The sequence below is a fragment of the Jaculus jaculus genome, chromosome 1 (assembly GCF_020740685.1).
Source record: "Jaculus jaculus isolate mJacJac1 chromosome 1, mJacJac1.mat.Y.cur, whole genome shotgun sequence".
Classification (NCBI taxonomy): domain Eukaryota; kingdom Metazoa; phylum Chordata; class Mammalia; order Rodentia; family Dipodidae; genus Jaculus; species Jaculus jaculus.
Window position 1 is genome coordinate 293,006,717 of NC_059102.1, and position 13,061 is coordinate 293,019,777.

At 37.3% G+C, this 13,061-nt stretch overlaps 1 protein-coding gene across 6 annotated transcripts in view; it reads left to right on the forward strand.

Annotated features, from left to right (window-relative positions):
- Edem3 (ER degradation enhancing alpha-mannosidase like protein 3) overlaps positions 1-13,061 on the forward strand; it is a 68,145-nt gene that overhangs the window by 32,870 nt on the left and 22,214 nt on the right. For all 6 annotated transcript variants that reach the window (XM_045141586.1, XM_045141587.1, XM_045141588.1 and 3 more), the window contains exons 7-13: positions 1,510-1,644; positions 3,572-3,677; positions 6,563-6,660; positions 9,078-9,203; positions 9,389-9,472; positions 11,559-11,642; positions 12,130-12,254. In XM_045141586.1, coding sequence (XP_044997521.1) covers positions 1,510-1,644; positions 3,572-3,677; positions 6,563-6,660; positions 9,078-9,203; positions 9,389-9,472; positions 11,559-11,642; positions 12,130-12,254 — 758 coding nt within the window. The remainder of the gene's footprint in view (positions 1-1,509; positions 1,645-3,571; positions 3,678-6,562; positions 6,661-9,077; positions 9,204-9,388; positions 9,473-11,558; positions 11,643-12,129; positions 12,255-13,061) is intronic.

The window sequence follows — 13,061 nt, forward strand, 5'->3', positions numbered from 1 at the left end:
TCTCTATGGATTAGAACTATTTAAGAGTACTCTTTGTTTTCTACAAATTCTCATTTAAACCTAATTTCTCTTTTTTTTTTTTTTTTTTTTGGTTTTTCGAGGTAGGGTCTCACTCTAGCCCAGGCTGACCTGGAATTCACTATGGAGTCTCAGGGTGGCCTCGAACTCACAGCGATCCTCCTACCTCTGCCTCCCGAGTACTGGGATTAAAGGCGTGCGCCACCACGCCCAGCTTCCTAATTTCTTTTTAAATATTTATTTATTTATTTATTTATTTGAGAGAGAGAATGAGGGAGGGAGAGAGCGAGAGAGAGAATGGGAGTGCCAGGGCCTCCAGCCACTGCAAACTCCAGACGCATGTGCCACCTTGTGCATCTGGCTTATGTGGGTCCTGGGGAATCAAACCAAGGTCACAGGCAAGCACCTTAACCACTAAGCCATCTTGCCAGTCCCTAATTTCTTTTTATATTAATTTAAAAATAATTATAGCAGTTCTCTTTTATCGCCTTGTCCCAGTTCCCCATACCTTGGACACCCTCTTCAGTGGTGTTACGGTATTCACTGTTGCTGTTATGAAGGTCTCAGTCAGTCCCTGTAGGGTATGGGGAGACCATGCCTTGGGGTATTCCTATCCACTCTGTGGCTTTTACAATCTTTCTGCCCCTTCTTTTACAATGTTCTCTGAGCCATAGCAGGACTGGCAGTCTGATTTAGTGTTGAGTTCTCTATAGCCTCTGAATTTCAGTTTTGATAGGGTTTTTTGTTTGATTTGTTTTTTCCAGTGCTAAGGACTGAACCCATGGCCTTGCACTTAATACAAGGCAAGCACTCATTGATTGAGCTAAATCCCCAAACCCCTTTGATAGGTTTTGATTGATCACTCTGTCACCATCAACCTGGGGATGGTTGTCAGGCTAGCAGTAAGAGCAGTGTTTTAACCTAATTTCTTGTAAGGCTGATTCACTTTTGTATTCTTGTGCTAATTAGTTTAACCACTTATGTAGTCACAGTGATGTTGCATTTTGATATTATCACGGAAGAAATTAAAGGAAAACTTAACTTACCCCATCCATATATTTTTGTATGTTTAGTCTATATTTCCATAGATGTTTATTGGAAAGTCACAAAGATCATTAGAGTGAATCTTTTTTTTTTTTTTTTTTTTTAATTTTTTTTTTGTTTTTATTTTCATTTATTTGAAAGTGACAGAGAGACAAAGAGGCAGAGAGAGAGAGAGAGAGAGAGAATGGGCGCGCCAGGGCTTCCAGCCTCTGCAAACGAACTCCAGACGCGTGCGCCCCCTTGTGCATCTGGCTAACGTGGGACCTGGGGAACCGAGCCTCGAACCGGGGTCCTTAGGCTTCACAGGCAAGCGCTTAACCGCTAAGCCATCTCTCCAGCCCATTAGAGTGAATCTTAATGTTAGGTTATTTCATGATTTGTTCAAGTTTGATTGTAAATAATTTACCTTTTAATAGTTGTTAATGCTAATCATTTGGTTGTATTCAGATCAATTTAAAGTTTGGCATCAGAAAACCAGAAGCCCGGACAGGAACTGAGACAGATACCTGTACAGCTTGTGCAGGTACCTTGATCCTTGAGTTTGCTGCTTTAAGTCGATTCACAGGAGCAACAATATTTGAGGTTTGCTTTTCATGGTCTTTGATCTCCTGGGTATGGGAATAGCTACCTTAATGTTTGTTTTCCCTTGGTTAAATATTACAGTTATACATGAGAGGATTACTGTTATTTTCATGAACTTTTAATCTGAATTTTCTAGTTTTGTCAGAAGTATTGAAGTCATTGTGAGGCAGCAATGTTAAATAAAATTTGCAGTTTCTTCCCAAACTGTAAAGTAACATTTTAGCTTTCTTCTTAGAAGATTATTTAACTATGTTATGTTATATAAATTTGATGACTTCTTGGTATCATAGATGTCTTGTAGGAAGTACTATTTCTGTGTTTTACTTGTTAGACAGCCAGATGGTCAGTTGTATTTCTGAAAGCTTCCCTAATCTAAGTTACAATGAAAATTTTGTAACTAAGCCTTGACTGAGAGTTTAGTGAAAATTGATGTACTGCAAAGGAAATGTTATTCACTATCCAAAACACTTATATCCTTCACATAGTTTATTGGGGTCTAACTGTATTTCACATTGAAAAAAATCAACTCTATGTAAGCATGTCATTGGATGCAAGTATTCAGCAACTTAGGTGACTTTTAAAAAATTCATCAAATGATACATATAGACAGCAGAAATAGGGGATATATCCCCTATGTATAGTATCATGACAGACACTTGATGTGATAAATAAAACAAGGGAGGTGGTTTAGTGATATGCAAACCTTTCTCTGTATGGATACCTTTATGTTCGAATGAAAGACGAACAGATTTATCATTTATCATGATTGGTTATTTTGCACTGAAAGTTTTGTTCTGTGCTTATTGGCTGGTATTTTCCCTTCATTAAAAATATGGTGCTTTGATATACTTTTTAACATAAGCTGTAAACTGTCTCAGATATTGTAGCCTTTATAGGGAAGAAAAGCGAGTCTCCGAGTAAGAAGGTTGTAGAGTCACGTGAGTGACTGGGTAGCGTTGGATTTTGAACTCTGTCTTTCTATCAAGGAATGTAAAATAGTTTTAATTCTTAACTCAACCAATTTATGTCAACCTTTTATTTTTGGTTAGGTTTTTTCAAAGTAGGGTTTCACAGTAGTCCAGGTTGACCTGGAATTCACTATGTAGTCTCAGGGTGGCCTTGAACTCATGGTGATCCTCCTGCCTTTGCCTCCTGAGTGCTGTGATAAAAGGCGTGTGCTGCTACTCCTGGCTTCCACCATGCCTGGCTTTATGTCAACCATTTTTAAATGAAGAAGATTATAACTTCAATTCAGTGGTAGGATTTCAGATCTGGAAAGTGTGGGTCAGCTTGTACTTACTTCCCTATTATTATTTTTTTGAGATAGGGTCTCCCTGTGTAGCACAGGCTGACCTGGAATTCATTATGCAATCTCAGGTTAGCCTCGAACTCATAGCGGTCCTCCTACCTTGGCCTCCTGAGTACTGGGATTAAAGGCGTGTGCTAGTATGTCTTGTCCCCCATTCTTACTTTACAGCTAAGAAAAATAAGATCAGATCCAGTGAAACTAAAATGTAAGCAAAGGTTAAACCTGAATCAATTATAGGACAGCTAATGCTATCCCAGATCTTTTTATGTACATAAATTGACTGAGTCAAGTTTTAAAACTATTTTATACTCGTTGTCAAACTTACAAAGTGAAAATTTGGGGTAATGATTTGTTTATTTTGTAGTAATAGTTCTGTAATGCTAAATAGGTTCTGAAATTAATTTTGAAACTCACCTATACAAGTCCTTTTCTTTCATATCTGTGTTATCTTTCTATCCAAAGCAGCTATAAATGTAGTAAAATATTTAAATTTAACATTTAGTTGATTTTTTTCTTTTTGCTAATGATAAATTTTTTCTTTTTAACTATAGGAATATATAAGAAAAGTTCTTGGTTTTCTTTTTGTTTATAGGAATATATACTTCTTTTTAATTATAGGAATATGCAAGAAAAGCTCTTGATTTTCTTTGGGAAAAAAGACAGAGAAGTAGTAATTTAGTAGGTGTGACCATCAATATTCATACTGGAGATTGGGTGCGCAAAGGTATGTAAATTAACTTTTAAAATTAAAACTTCATGTCTGAAGAATGGCTTGTAAATATAAGATTTTTACTTTATAAAATAACCTTTGGAAATGCATCAAAGAACTAAAATTAATTCCTTTGACAACTAGAAAATCAGAATACTTGATCCCTCTCATGCCAAGGTATAGTTTAATAAGGTAAATTTAGTCATGAAATCACAGTCCTTGGGTGTATGTGTGTGTGGTTTTTTGTATATTTGTTTTTTCTACATCCAGAAATAAAGTATGACATAGTAGCTAAGTAACATAGGTTCTAGAAACATCTTGCTGGAATTTAAGCTGTGTGGTGTGGGAAAAATTGCTTAACTTTTGTGTGCCTCTTTATCTGACTCTGTAAAATGAAGTTACTAACAGTGCTTCACAGAGTTCCTACGAGTTTTGATGAGGTAGTGTAAAGCACTTAGAATGTTGCCTGTCAGTAGCACGCGCAGTACTGGGAAGTGAGTGCTCACTCATGCAGTGCTGGTCCCTTGGAGTCATTCTTACTTCACTATGGAGGGCTGTAGTGCTGGCCCATTGGAGTCATTCTTACTTCACTATGGAGGGCTGCAGTGCTGGCCCATTGGAGTCATTCTTACTTCACTATGGAGGGCTGCAGTGCTGGCCCATTGGAGTCATTCTTACTTCACTATGGAGGGCTGCAGTGCTGGCCCATTGGAGTCATTCTTACTTCACTATGGAGGGCTGCAATGCTGGTCCCTTGGAGTCATTCTTACTTCACTATGGAGGGCTGCAATGCTGGTCTCTTGGAGTCATTCTTTACTTTGGGCAGTCTAATACTATGAGGTACTGCAATGCTAGCCCCTTGGAGTCATTCTTTACTTCTGGTGGGAGTGTAGCATGAGAAAATAATATAAAGTGCAGAAAAATTGTGTTGCCAAAGGTGGTCGTCACATGTTTATTTGTAATTCTGGGAAACAGTATTTAAAAATACTATTATTTATATTATTTATAATATATTAAAACATAGCTCAGAAAATTATTTTGTATCAGTATTGTAATACTGAAATTATTAAAATTACAATTAGAGAAAGAAGCAAGTTACAATGTTCATGAACAAATAGCATATATAAAGACTAAAAAGAAAAATATTTAAAAATTTTGTTGAAATAGTTCTTGTGAGAACACTGACTTAAGAATTCTACAGTTTTTCTTTCTTTTCAACCTACTTTGGAGTAGAAAAAATATAGTACTAATAATTATTATTATTATTATTTTGGTTTTTCAAGGTAGGGTCTCATTCTAGCTCAGGCTGACCTGGGATTCACTATGGATGGAGTCTCAGGGTGGCCTTGAACTTGTAATCCTCCTACCTCTGCCTCCCAAGTGCTGGGATTAAATGTGTGCACCACCACACCCGCCTTTTTTTTTTTAATTTAATTTTGAATTAATGATCACTCTTAATAAATTTTGGTCATCAGTCCATACTTGGCCTATTTTGCTTAGTCATGTTTAATAATAACCTTGTAAATAGTGCCACAACAAATGTGAATATGTGGCCATTTCTATAGTGTGCTTACTTTGGTTTCTTCAGATAAATACCCAGGAGTAGCATAGGTTAATCATTTGGTAGTTCTAATTTTAATTTTTTAATCTGTACTGATTTCTTCAGCCTCTCCAACCTCTTTTTTTCTTTTTTTTTCAATTCTGGGATTTGAACCTAGGGCCTTACATTTCTCTTGTAATTATTCCCTAGACAATACAGCATAATAACCACTTGTATAGCACTTACATTATTCACAGTATTATAATGAGTTTGGAGATGATTTTAACTTTGAGAGGCTGTGCATGGGTTATAATATGCAAATGCTGCATCATTTATCTAAGACACTTGAGCATCTTGGATTTTGGTGTCCTCAGGGAAGCCAGACACCCATGTGCTTCATCCTGAACTGTTTCTGGCAGTTAGTGGCAGCTCACATGCTGGATATGCCAGGCAGATTTAGTGTGCCTTCATACTTGAGGAATAATTCAGTTGTGTATAATTCTTGGTTTAAATTGTTGTTTTTTTTCCTCAAGTTTTTGGAAACATAACTGTTACTATTTTCTGTTATTTCCTCTTAAAATATGTGAAACCCTTCATTTTCCTATGCCCTAGTACATGATCTGTTCTTTTTTTTTTTTTCTGGAAGATTGTAAATGTTAAAAAGAAACTTCTAAAAATGCTGTTCTAATTTTAGGTGTATATTTTTCTTTGTATTCTCCTTTTGGTATTTTTGTACCCTTTCAATTTAAAGTGTTTTCTTTTAATTACTAAAATTTGGTCTTTTAAAAAGATAGTTTTTTTTTAAAATATATACTTAACCTTAGTGGCTTATTTATTTTTACTTGTTTATTTGAAAGTGATGGGCAGAGAGAGAGAGAAAGAGGTAGAGAGAGAGAGAGAGAGAGAGATTGGGTGTGCTGGGGCCTCCAGCCACTGCAAATGAACTCCAGACACGTGTGCCCCCTTGTACATCTGGCTAATGTGGGTCCTGGAGAATCAAGCCTCAAACCAGGGTTCTTGGGCTTCATAGGCAAGCACTTAGCCTCTAAGCCATCTCTCCAGCCCTAAAAGATACATGTTTTTTCATGTTTATCTCTTTACAACTCCCACTATTTTGGACTTGCTTACCTGTCCTGCTTCTTAGTTTTGCAAAGTAACTTAAGAAAATAAGCAAACTTTTATATGCAAGGGAACAATTACTCATGTAGGATTAATATTTCTATAAATGAGTGTTTTTTCCTTTAAACAGTTTCATGGTAAGGTTTAATTTTCTATTCTGGTTACTAGTGCCTTCATGGGTACTCTGTAGAATCTCCAAGTGTATTGAATGAATCATTGTATTTATGTGTGTTTTCTGTAGATAGTGGTGTTGGAGCAGGGATTGATTCATATTATGAGTATCTGCTGAAAGCCTACGTCTTGCTTGGAGATGACAGTTTTCTGGAAAGATTTAACACAGTAAGCATATCCAATTTTCTATTAATTTTATAACATATTTGAGTCCAGGTTGTAATAGAAACTCAACTACCTGAATGGTACTGTAATACTAATTTGTCTTTAAATATGCCCCTGTCTTTTTGTCAATATTCCCTGGTACTACTGGACATTTTAAAAATTGGTTACAGAATAATTTTGGTTTCATCTTTTATCAGAAATTTCCTAAGTTTGCCAATATATGAAAAAATATTTAGATTGAAGTTTTTACCCAGTCTTTTGTATGAGTTAAGATAATCCTGAAAGAAGTTAGAGTTAGCTTTTGGATTCCAAGTCTATTTGAAATCTTCAAAGTCTGACCTAGTCCTTGAATCCTACCACACATCATGTAGGTTTTGGAGACATGAGGAGACATACCTACTGAGCATTCACTTCAAAAGCAGTCTGTGACTCTTCTAAGAGGATCAGAACCACATGCATACATGTGGCAAGGGAGATTGCTAACCCATACGAATTGCCTTCTAAGTGAATAAGCAGATTCATTTAGTAAACTCATCAATTATATCACTAGATTCATTTAAACATAATTTTTATTTATTTATTTATTTATTTTGACCACCCATCAGTTCACCCACATTACATATGTGAAGTTTCATGATATTGTAGTTAACATTGGGAAGGTACCATTTTTAGTTTGAATCGTGTCTGTGCGGTATTGATTTTGTGGCATTGGGTATGTGACTAATTCTGTGTTTATTTCCCATCTACAAAAGAGAAATACGAGTGCTTTTTGCAGCCTTATCAGGAAGGCTACATAAATTATCTACAAAATGGCTAGAATCATGCCTGAGCATATGGCAGATTCTCAGTAATAGCTATCAGTAGACGAACTACCAAAATCAAAATCGATGCAGACCTAGCCATAGTAAAATTGAATACTTTACAACTACTATCTACGTGCATTATTTGATTATAGTAAGATTTTTTAAAGATACATTTATTTATTAGAGAGGGGTGTGTGTGTGTGTGTGCGTGCGTGCGTGCGTGCGTGTATGTGTAAAAGAGGTAGAGAAAGGGAGAGAGAAAGCATGGGGAATCCAAGGTCTCTATCCACTGCATATGAGTTCCAGATGCATATACTACCTTGCACATCTGGCTATGTGTGTACTGGGAAATTAAACCTAGGTCCCTGGGCTTCATGGGCAAGCGCCTTAACTGCTACACCATCTCTTTAGCCCATAGCAAGGTATTTTTATATGAGTTAAGAAAGATAACTACTTGTTAAGATATTTTTGTTTAGTATTAGAGAGAATATGTGTGCATGTATGGGTGATACAAGGTCCAGATGCATGTGCCACTTTGTGTATTTGTCTTTACCTGGGTACTAGGGACTCAAACCTGGGCTGGCAGGCTTTGTAAGCAACAACTTTAACCACTGAGCAATCTCCCCGGCCTCTGGATAACTTGTTAACATAACTTGCCCTGTTTTCAAAGCTGAGACGTACAAAGAAGTATATAAAGGAAGGAGTTTTTCAGGACATAACAAGCACAGATAGGAGACTATAGTGTAATAAAAATGATTTTATGTATTAGTGAATACAAGAATGCTATGTTGGCAGAGAAGGGACCAATAGGGAAGCTTGTGATTATAGTCCAAGGAGGCCTGAAAGTATTACTGAGCCACAGAGGCACGACAACCGCAGTAACTCCCAGTGTCTTGGACTGTAAGCACCTGCAGCTGCGCTTAGCCTCAGGGATCCTTTTGAACTAGTTTAACATCTTAGTTGTTCCTTCTTTGTTTGAGCAGTGATTTTATCCTTTGTATGTTTGTGCCAGGTTTGAATCCAGGGCCATAGGCATACTAGGCAAGTGTTCTATCACTGAGCTATACCTCCGTCGTCTACATCTAGTTCAGAACCTATAAAGGCAATATACACATTTTAGAAAGAGGTCCTGAGGAGATGGCTCAGTGAATAATGCCTAGTCATGCAAATGTAAGGACTGGAGAGTTTTGTTCTCCAACACCCATGCCAGTCTGGGTGTGGTGGCCTGCTTGTAATTCCAGTGCTTGGGAGGCAGAGACAGGAGACCTCTGGGTCAAGCTGGTTAGTTAGAATAGCCAAATCGTTGAACCCTGGATTGAAATGAGAGATGATACCTCAGTAAACAAGGCATAGCAGGATCAAGGAAGACACCGAAATTCAAGCTGTGACCCTCACATGCACACACATGCATGTGCATGCACGCACGCGCGTGCGCGCGCGCACACACACACGCACACACACACAAAGAGAAAGATTTCTTGCCAACTAACAATTTATGTAGTCAATTGGCAAATAGTGAATTTGTTTGTAAAGGTGTCTGTTTCTTCATGGTGCCTAGCGGTGTGTTTAGTGCAGCTTTCTCATTCCTCTTGTGAACACATTACTGTGATCTTGTAGCACTATGACGCCATAATGAGGTACATCAGCCAGCCGCCTCTTCTTCTTGACGTCCACATCCACAAGCCAATGCTGAATGCTCGGACTTGGATGGATGCTCTGCTTGCCTTTTTTCCAGGTTTGCAGGTACAAAGCCATCTGTTTACATAATATTAAGATAAGATGATTTTAATTAGGTGCACTCATGATCTTAAAATCAAATGACAAAATATAGCCACAGTTCTAGGTTGTATTAATATACACTTTTTTTATATACTGTTCATAGATAAAATTAACTCCTATTTTATTATCATTTTGTTGTTGGCTTTCAGGTTTTAAAGGGTGATATTAGGCCTGCTATTGAAACTCATGAAATGTTATATCAGGTGATTAAAAAACACAATTTTCTACCAGAGGTAAGCAAATAATCTTTGAAATTCTCATTTGCATGTATACTATAAATTGCTAATTTAAAGGTAGAAAGACACCTTGAAAGCATGTTTATTCCTTTATATTTATTTTTCCTGCTAATATATTCTTTATACAGTATTATATCATTGCTTTTCTTTAGTTATTAAGAGAAGTCTATTTTAGGATAATGCTGAATGTTACTAATTTTGTGCTAAACAAAAAGATCCAACTTAAATGTTTCTCAACCTTTTCTAACTCATACCATTATAATATTTTATTTTTTCTCTCTCTCTCCTTCCCCTTCCTCTTCCTCTTTCTTACATGTGTGGTGTTGGGGATCCATGGGCTTGTGCAAGTGCTCTACCACAGGGACACCCCAGCCCTAATACTGTCCCTTTCTAACTTTTATAAAAGCCACTAGCTAAGAGAACTTGTTAACATTTATTTGATGAAACTTGTTTGATGCAAAGATATGTGCATTAGATATAATTTTGCTGCCCACATGCTCTACCTGGAAACTTATTTGGGGAATATCTTCATGATGACTAGAATTACTCTTCCCTTTTTTAAAAAAAAAATGTTGTATTTATAATAAATATTTTTCTTAGATTGCTTTGGCAGTATGACATACACTGTGGCTTTCCAGAAATGAACCATTACAAATTTGCAAATGTGTTTATGGCCTTGTTCCATCTCTGGTTATTCAATTCTGTCTGTAAAATATCTAAGCATTGTATTAACTTAGAATGGTCACTAAGGTGTTAGCTCTAAAACGTATAGTTTGGTTGGCTTCCAGGCGAGTAGAACTTTGAGTGCAGAAAGTCCATAGTAATGAATAAAGTGAGCTTTTAACTAAAGACATATGAGTTTTTCTTTTTCTCTTCTTTTATGTTTATTTATTTGAAAGGAGTGATAGTGGGAAGAGAGAAGGTACGGGCTTGCCAGGAGCTTCTGCCACTGCATACTAACTCCAGATGTGTGTGCCACTCTGTGTATCTGGCTTTATGTGAGTGCTGGGCCATAAGGCATTGCAAACAAGCACTGTAACCGCTGAGCTATCTCTCTGGCCCCTTCTTTCTTTTAAAACCCAGTTGTCTGTTATTTAATAAACTGCCAAAGACAAAGTTTTAGGAAATTCCCTGTGTTGTTCCACAGAGGTTTTGAGGTGTTATAAAAGTAAACATTTTAAAATAGAAATACACATATCTATTTCAAAGTAGCAAAGAGAGTAATTTGTAGTGTTCTACAAAATTTGGTAAGTATGTTAGGTAAAGCATCATTGATTAGCTTGATTTAACCACTCCACAGTGTGTATACACACAGGAAGACATAAATACGGTTTTGTCATTTCAAGGAATATTAAAAAAATTTGAAACCAGTTGTGGTGCTGCACACCTTTAATCTCAGCACTCGGGAGGCAGAGGTAGGAGGATCACCGTGAGTTCGAGGCCACCCTGAGACTACATAGTGAATTCCAAGTCACCCTGGGCTAGAGTGAGACCGTATCTCGAACCCCCCCCCCAAAAAAAAATTAGGGAAATACTAATTAAGAAAGAAAAATGGATGAAGGAAAAAAAAAAACCATAATTACAAAGACCATTGGAATCTGTGTATTAGAATTACTAAATTTCCTTTCTGAGTTTTCCTGATAGCCCAGATTTAAAAAAAAAAAAAAAAAAAAAAAACCATCCATGGGCTGGAGCGGTAGCTTAATGGTTAAGATGCTTGCCTGTGAAGCCTAAGGATTCAGATTGAATTCTCAGTGTGCAAGTACGCTAGATGCACAAGGTGGCTTGAGGTCCAGGTGCCCATACTCTCTCTGTGTGCCTGCTTCTTTCTCTCTCAAATAAATAAATAAACACATAAAATACTTTAAAAAAATCATTAAGTTGGTAAAGCAGTAACCTTTGCACAAACACGACATGGCTGTAGCAGTGACAGCCAGTGTTTTACAGCGAGATTCTGTCGTGCTTGTGTGCGCCTCAGGTACGTCTGCGAGCCCGTGGTGGAATACATATTGCTGGGGCTTCTCAAAGCACGGATGCATTTTTAATCACGTTCTCATGCTCACTAACATGTTGTTTTGTATAGGCATTTACGACAGATTTCAGAGTCCACTGGGCTCAACATCCTTTAAGGCCAGAGTTTGCAGAAAGTACCTACTTCTTATATAAAGTAAGATAATTTCCTTTGTCCTTGCTTTTTAGTCCCCCACCCCCATTCTCTCTTGAATCCATCTTATTTAGAATGGAAATTGGTATTTAATGTATGTTGTTTGGGTATATTACAGTCTGCAGTCATTTAGTCCACAGAGTTATAGAATGATGCATGGTTTGACATTTAAATTTTATGCCTTTTAAAAAATATTTATGTAAGCATTTCTCAAAGAGAAATCTTACATCCCAGTGCTGCTTTTCCCTTTCTACCTTTTTGGGACATTTAGAAATATAACCTAAAGGCTGAGGTTTACAGTTTCAATTTTTATTTAAGACGTTTTGTAAAGCAGATCATGGCCTAGTTGCAAATCTAGGTCCTATGTCACATGCATCCTAATGCCTAAACAGTTGCCTGGCATCTAGTAGGCACTCATGAATGGCTGAGTAAATGAATAAGCATATTGTAATATGTAAGAAATGTATGTGTATATTCTCCTTTGTAATAGGCTACAGGAGATCCTTACTACCTTGAAGTAGGGAAAACACTCATTGAGAATTTAAATAAGTATGCTCGAGTGCCTTGTGGATTTGCTGCCATGAAGGACGTTCGCACTGGAAGTCACGAGGACAGGTAAGAGCGACTCTCACACCCCCTTTCCTCAGTAACTGCCATCGCACAAACATGAGGACTTGTTGGGATTCAGATGCAGTTTTCAAAGAGTGTCTGAGAATGCAAACCTTAGTTCGTTTTCTGCACTTAAATAGACTCATTTTAAATGTTCTGAAAATTTTTATTGTAGTGCTGAGTGAGTAATAGGTGCTCAAATGATTTGTAACTGTTGAATCTTATGTATCAGAACCTTGGTGTTAGGACTGTTTCCTGTGCTTTACTGACAGGTGTTTGATCCTGTGTAGGAGTTAAGTATCATCATGGCAGTGATATAGGTGTGGATTATGTTCTGTCAAGTCAGTAACATTGTTATGGCCAGTGTACTTTGACTCTGTTCTTCATGAGGAGGGTGGGAAGGTCAGTGGCAGCTCCCATCTCACTTGAGATGACAGGAAGTGCTCAAGTTATCAAAGCACTGATGTCCCTGTAATTCTAGGATTGCTTATTGATTATGGTATCACTAAATGAACTCCTTTGCTTAACAAGTGCCCAGTCCATAAATACTATCAAGGCCTCTGGTGTACCAGTGTTACTGGTACACTAGAATTTTAAGATTAGAGAGATATGAGAATGTCCTTTCTGTCATTGAATCAGTGAAGACAGACAGATGAACAGAATTTTAGGTAAGTGCCTTAACTGCTGAGCCATATCACCAGCCCTGAGCAGATATTTAAAATGTTGTTTCAGTGCTATGAGACATGAAAGCGATGTGGATTGCAAGTGAGGATGTGGTTAGTCACTGAAAGGTCCATGGAGATTACTGAGTCC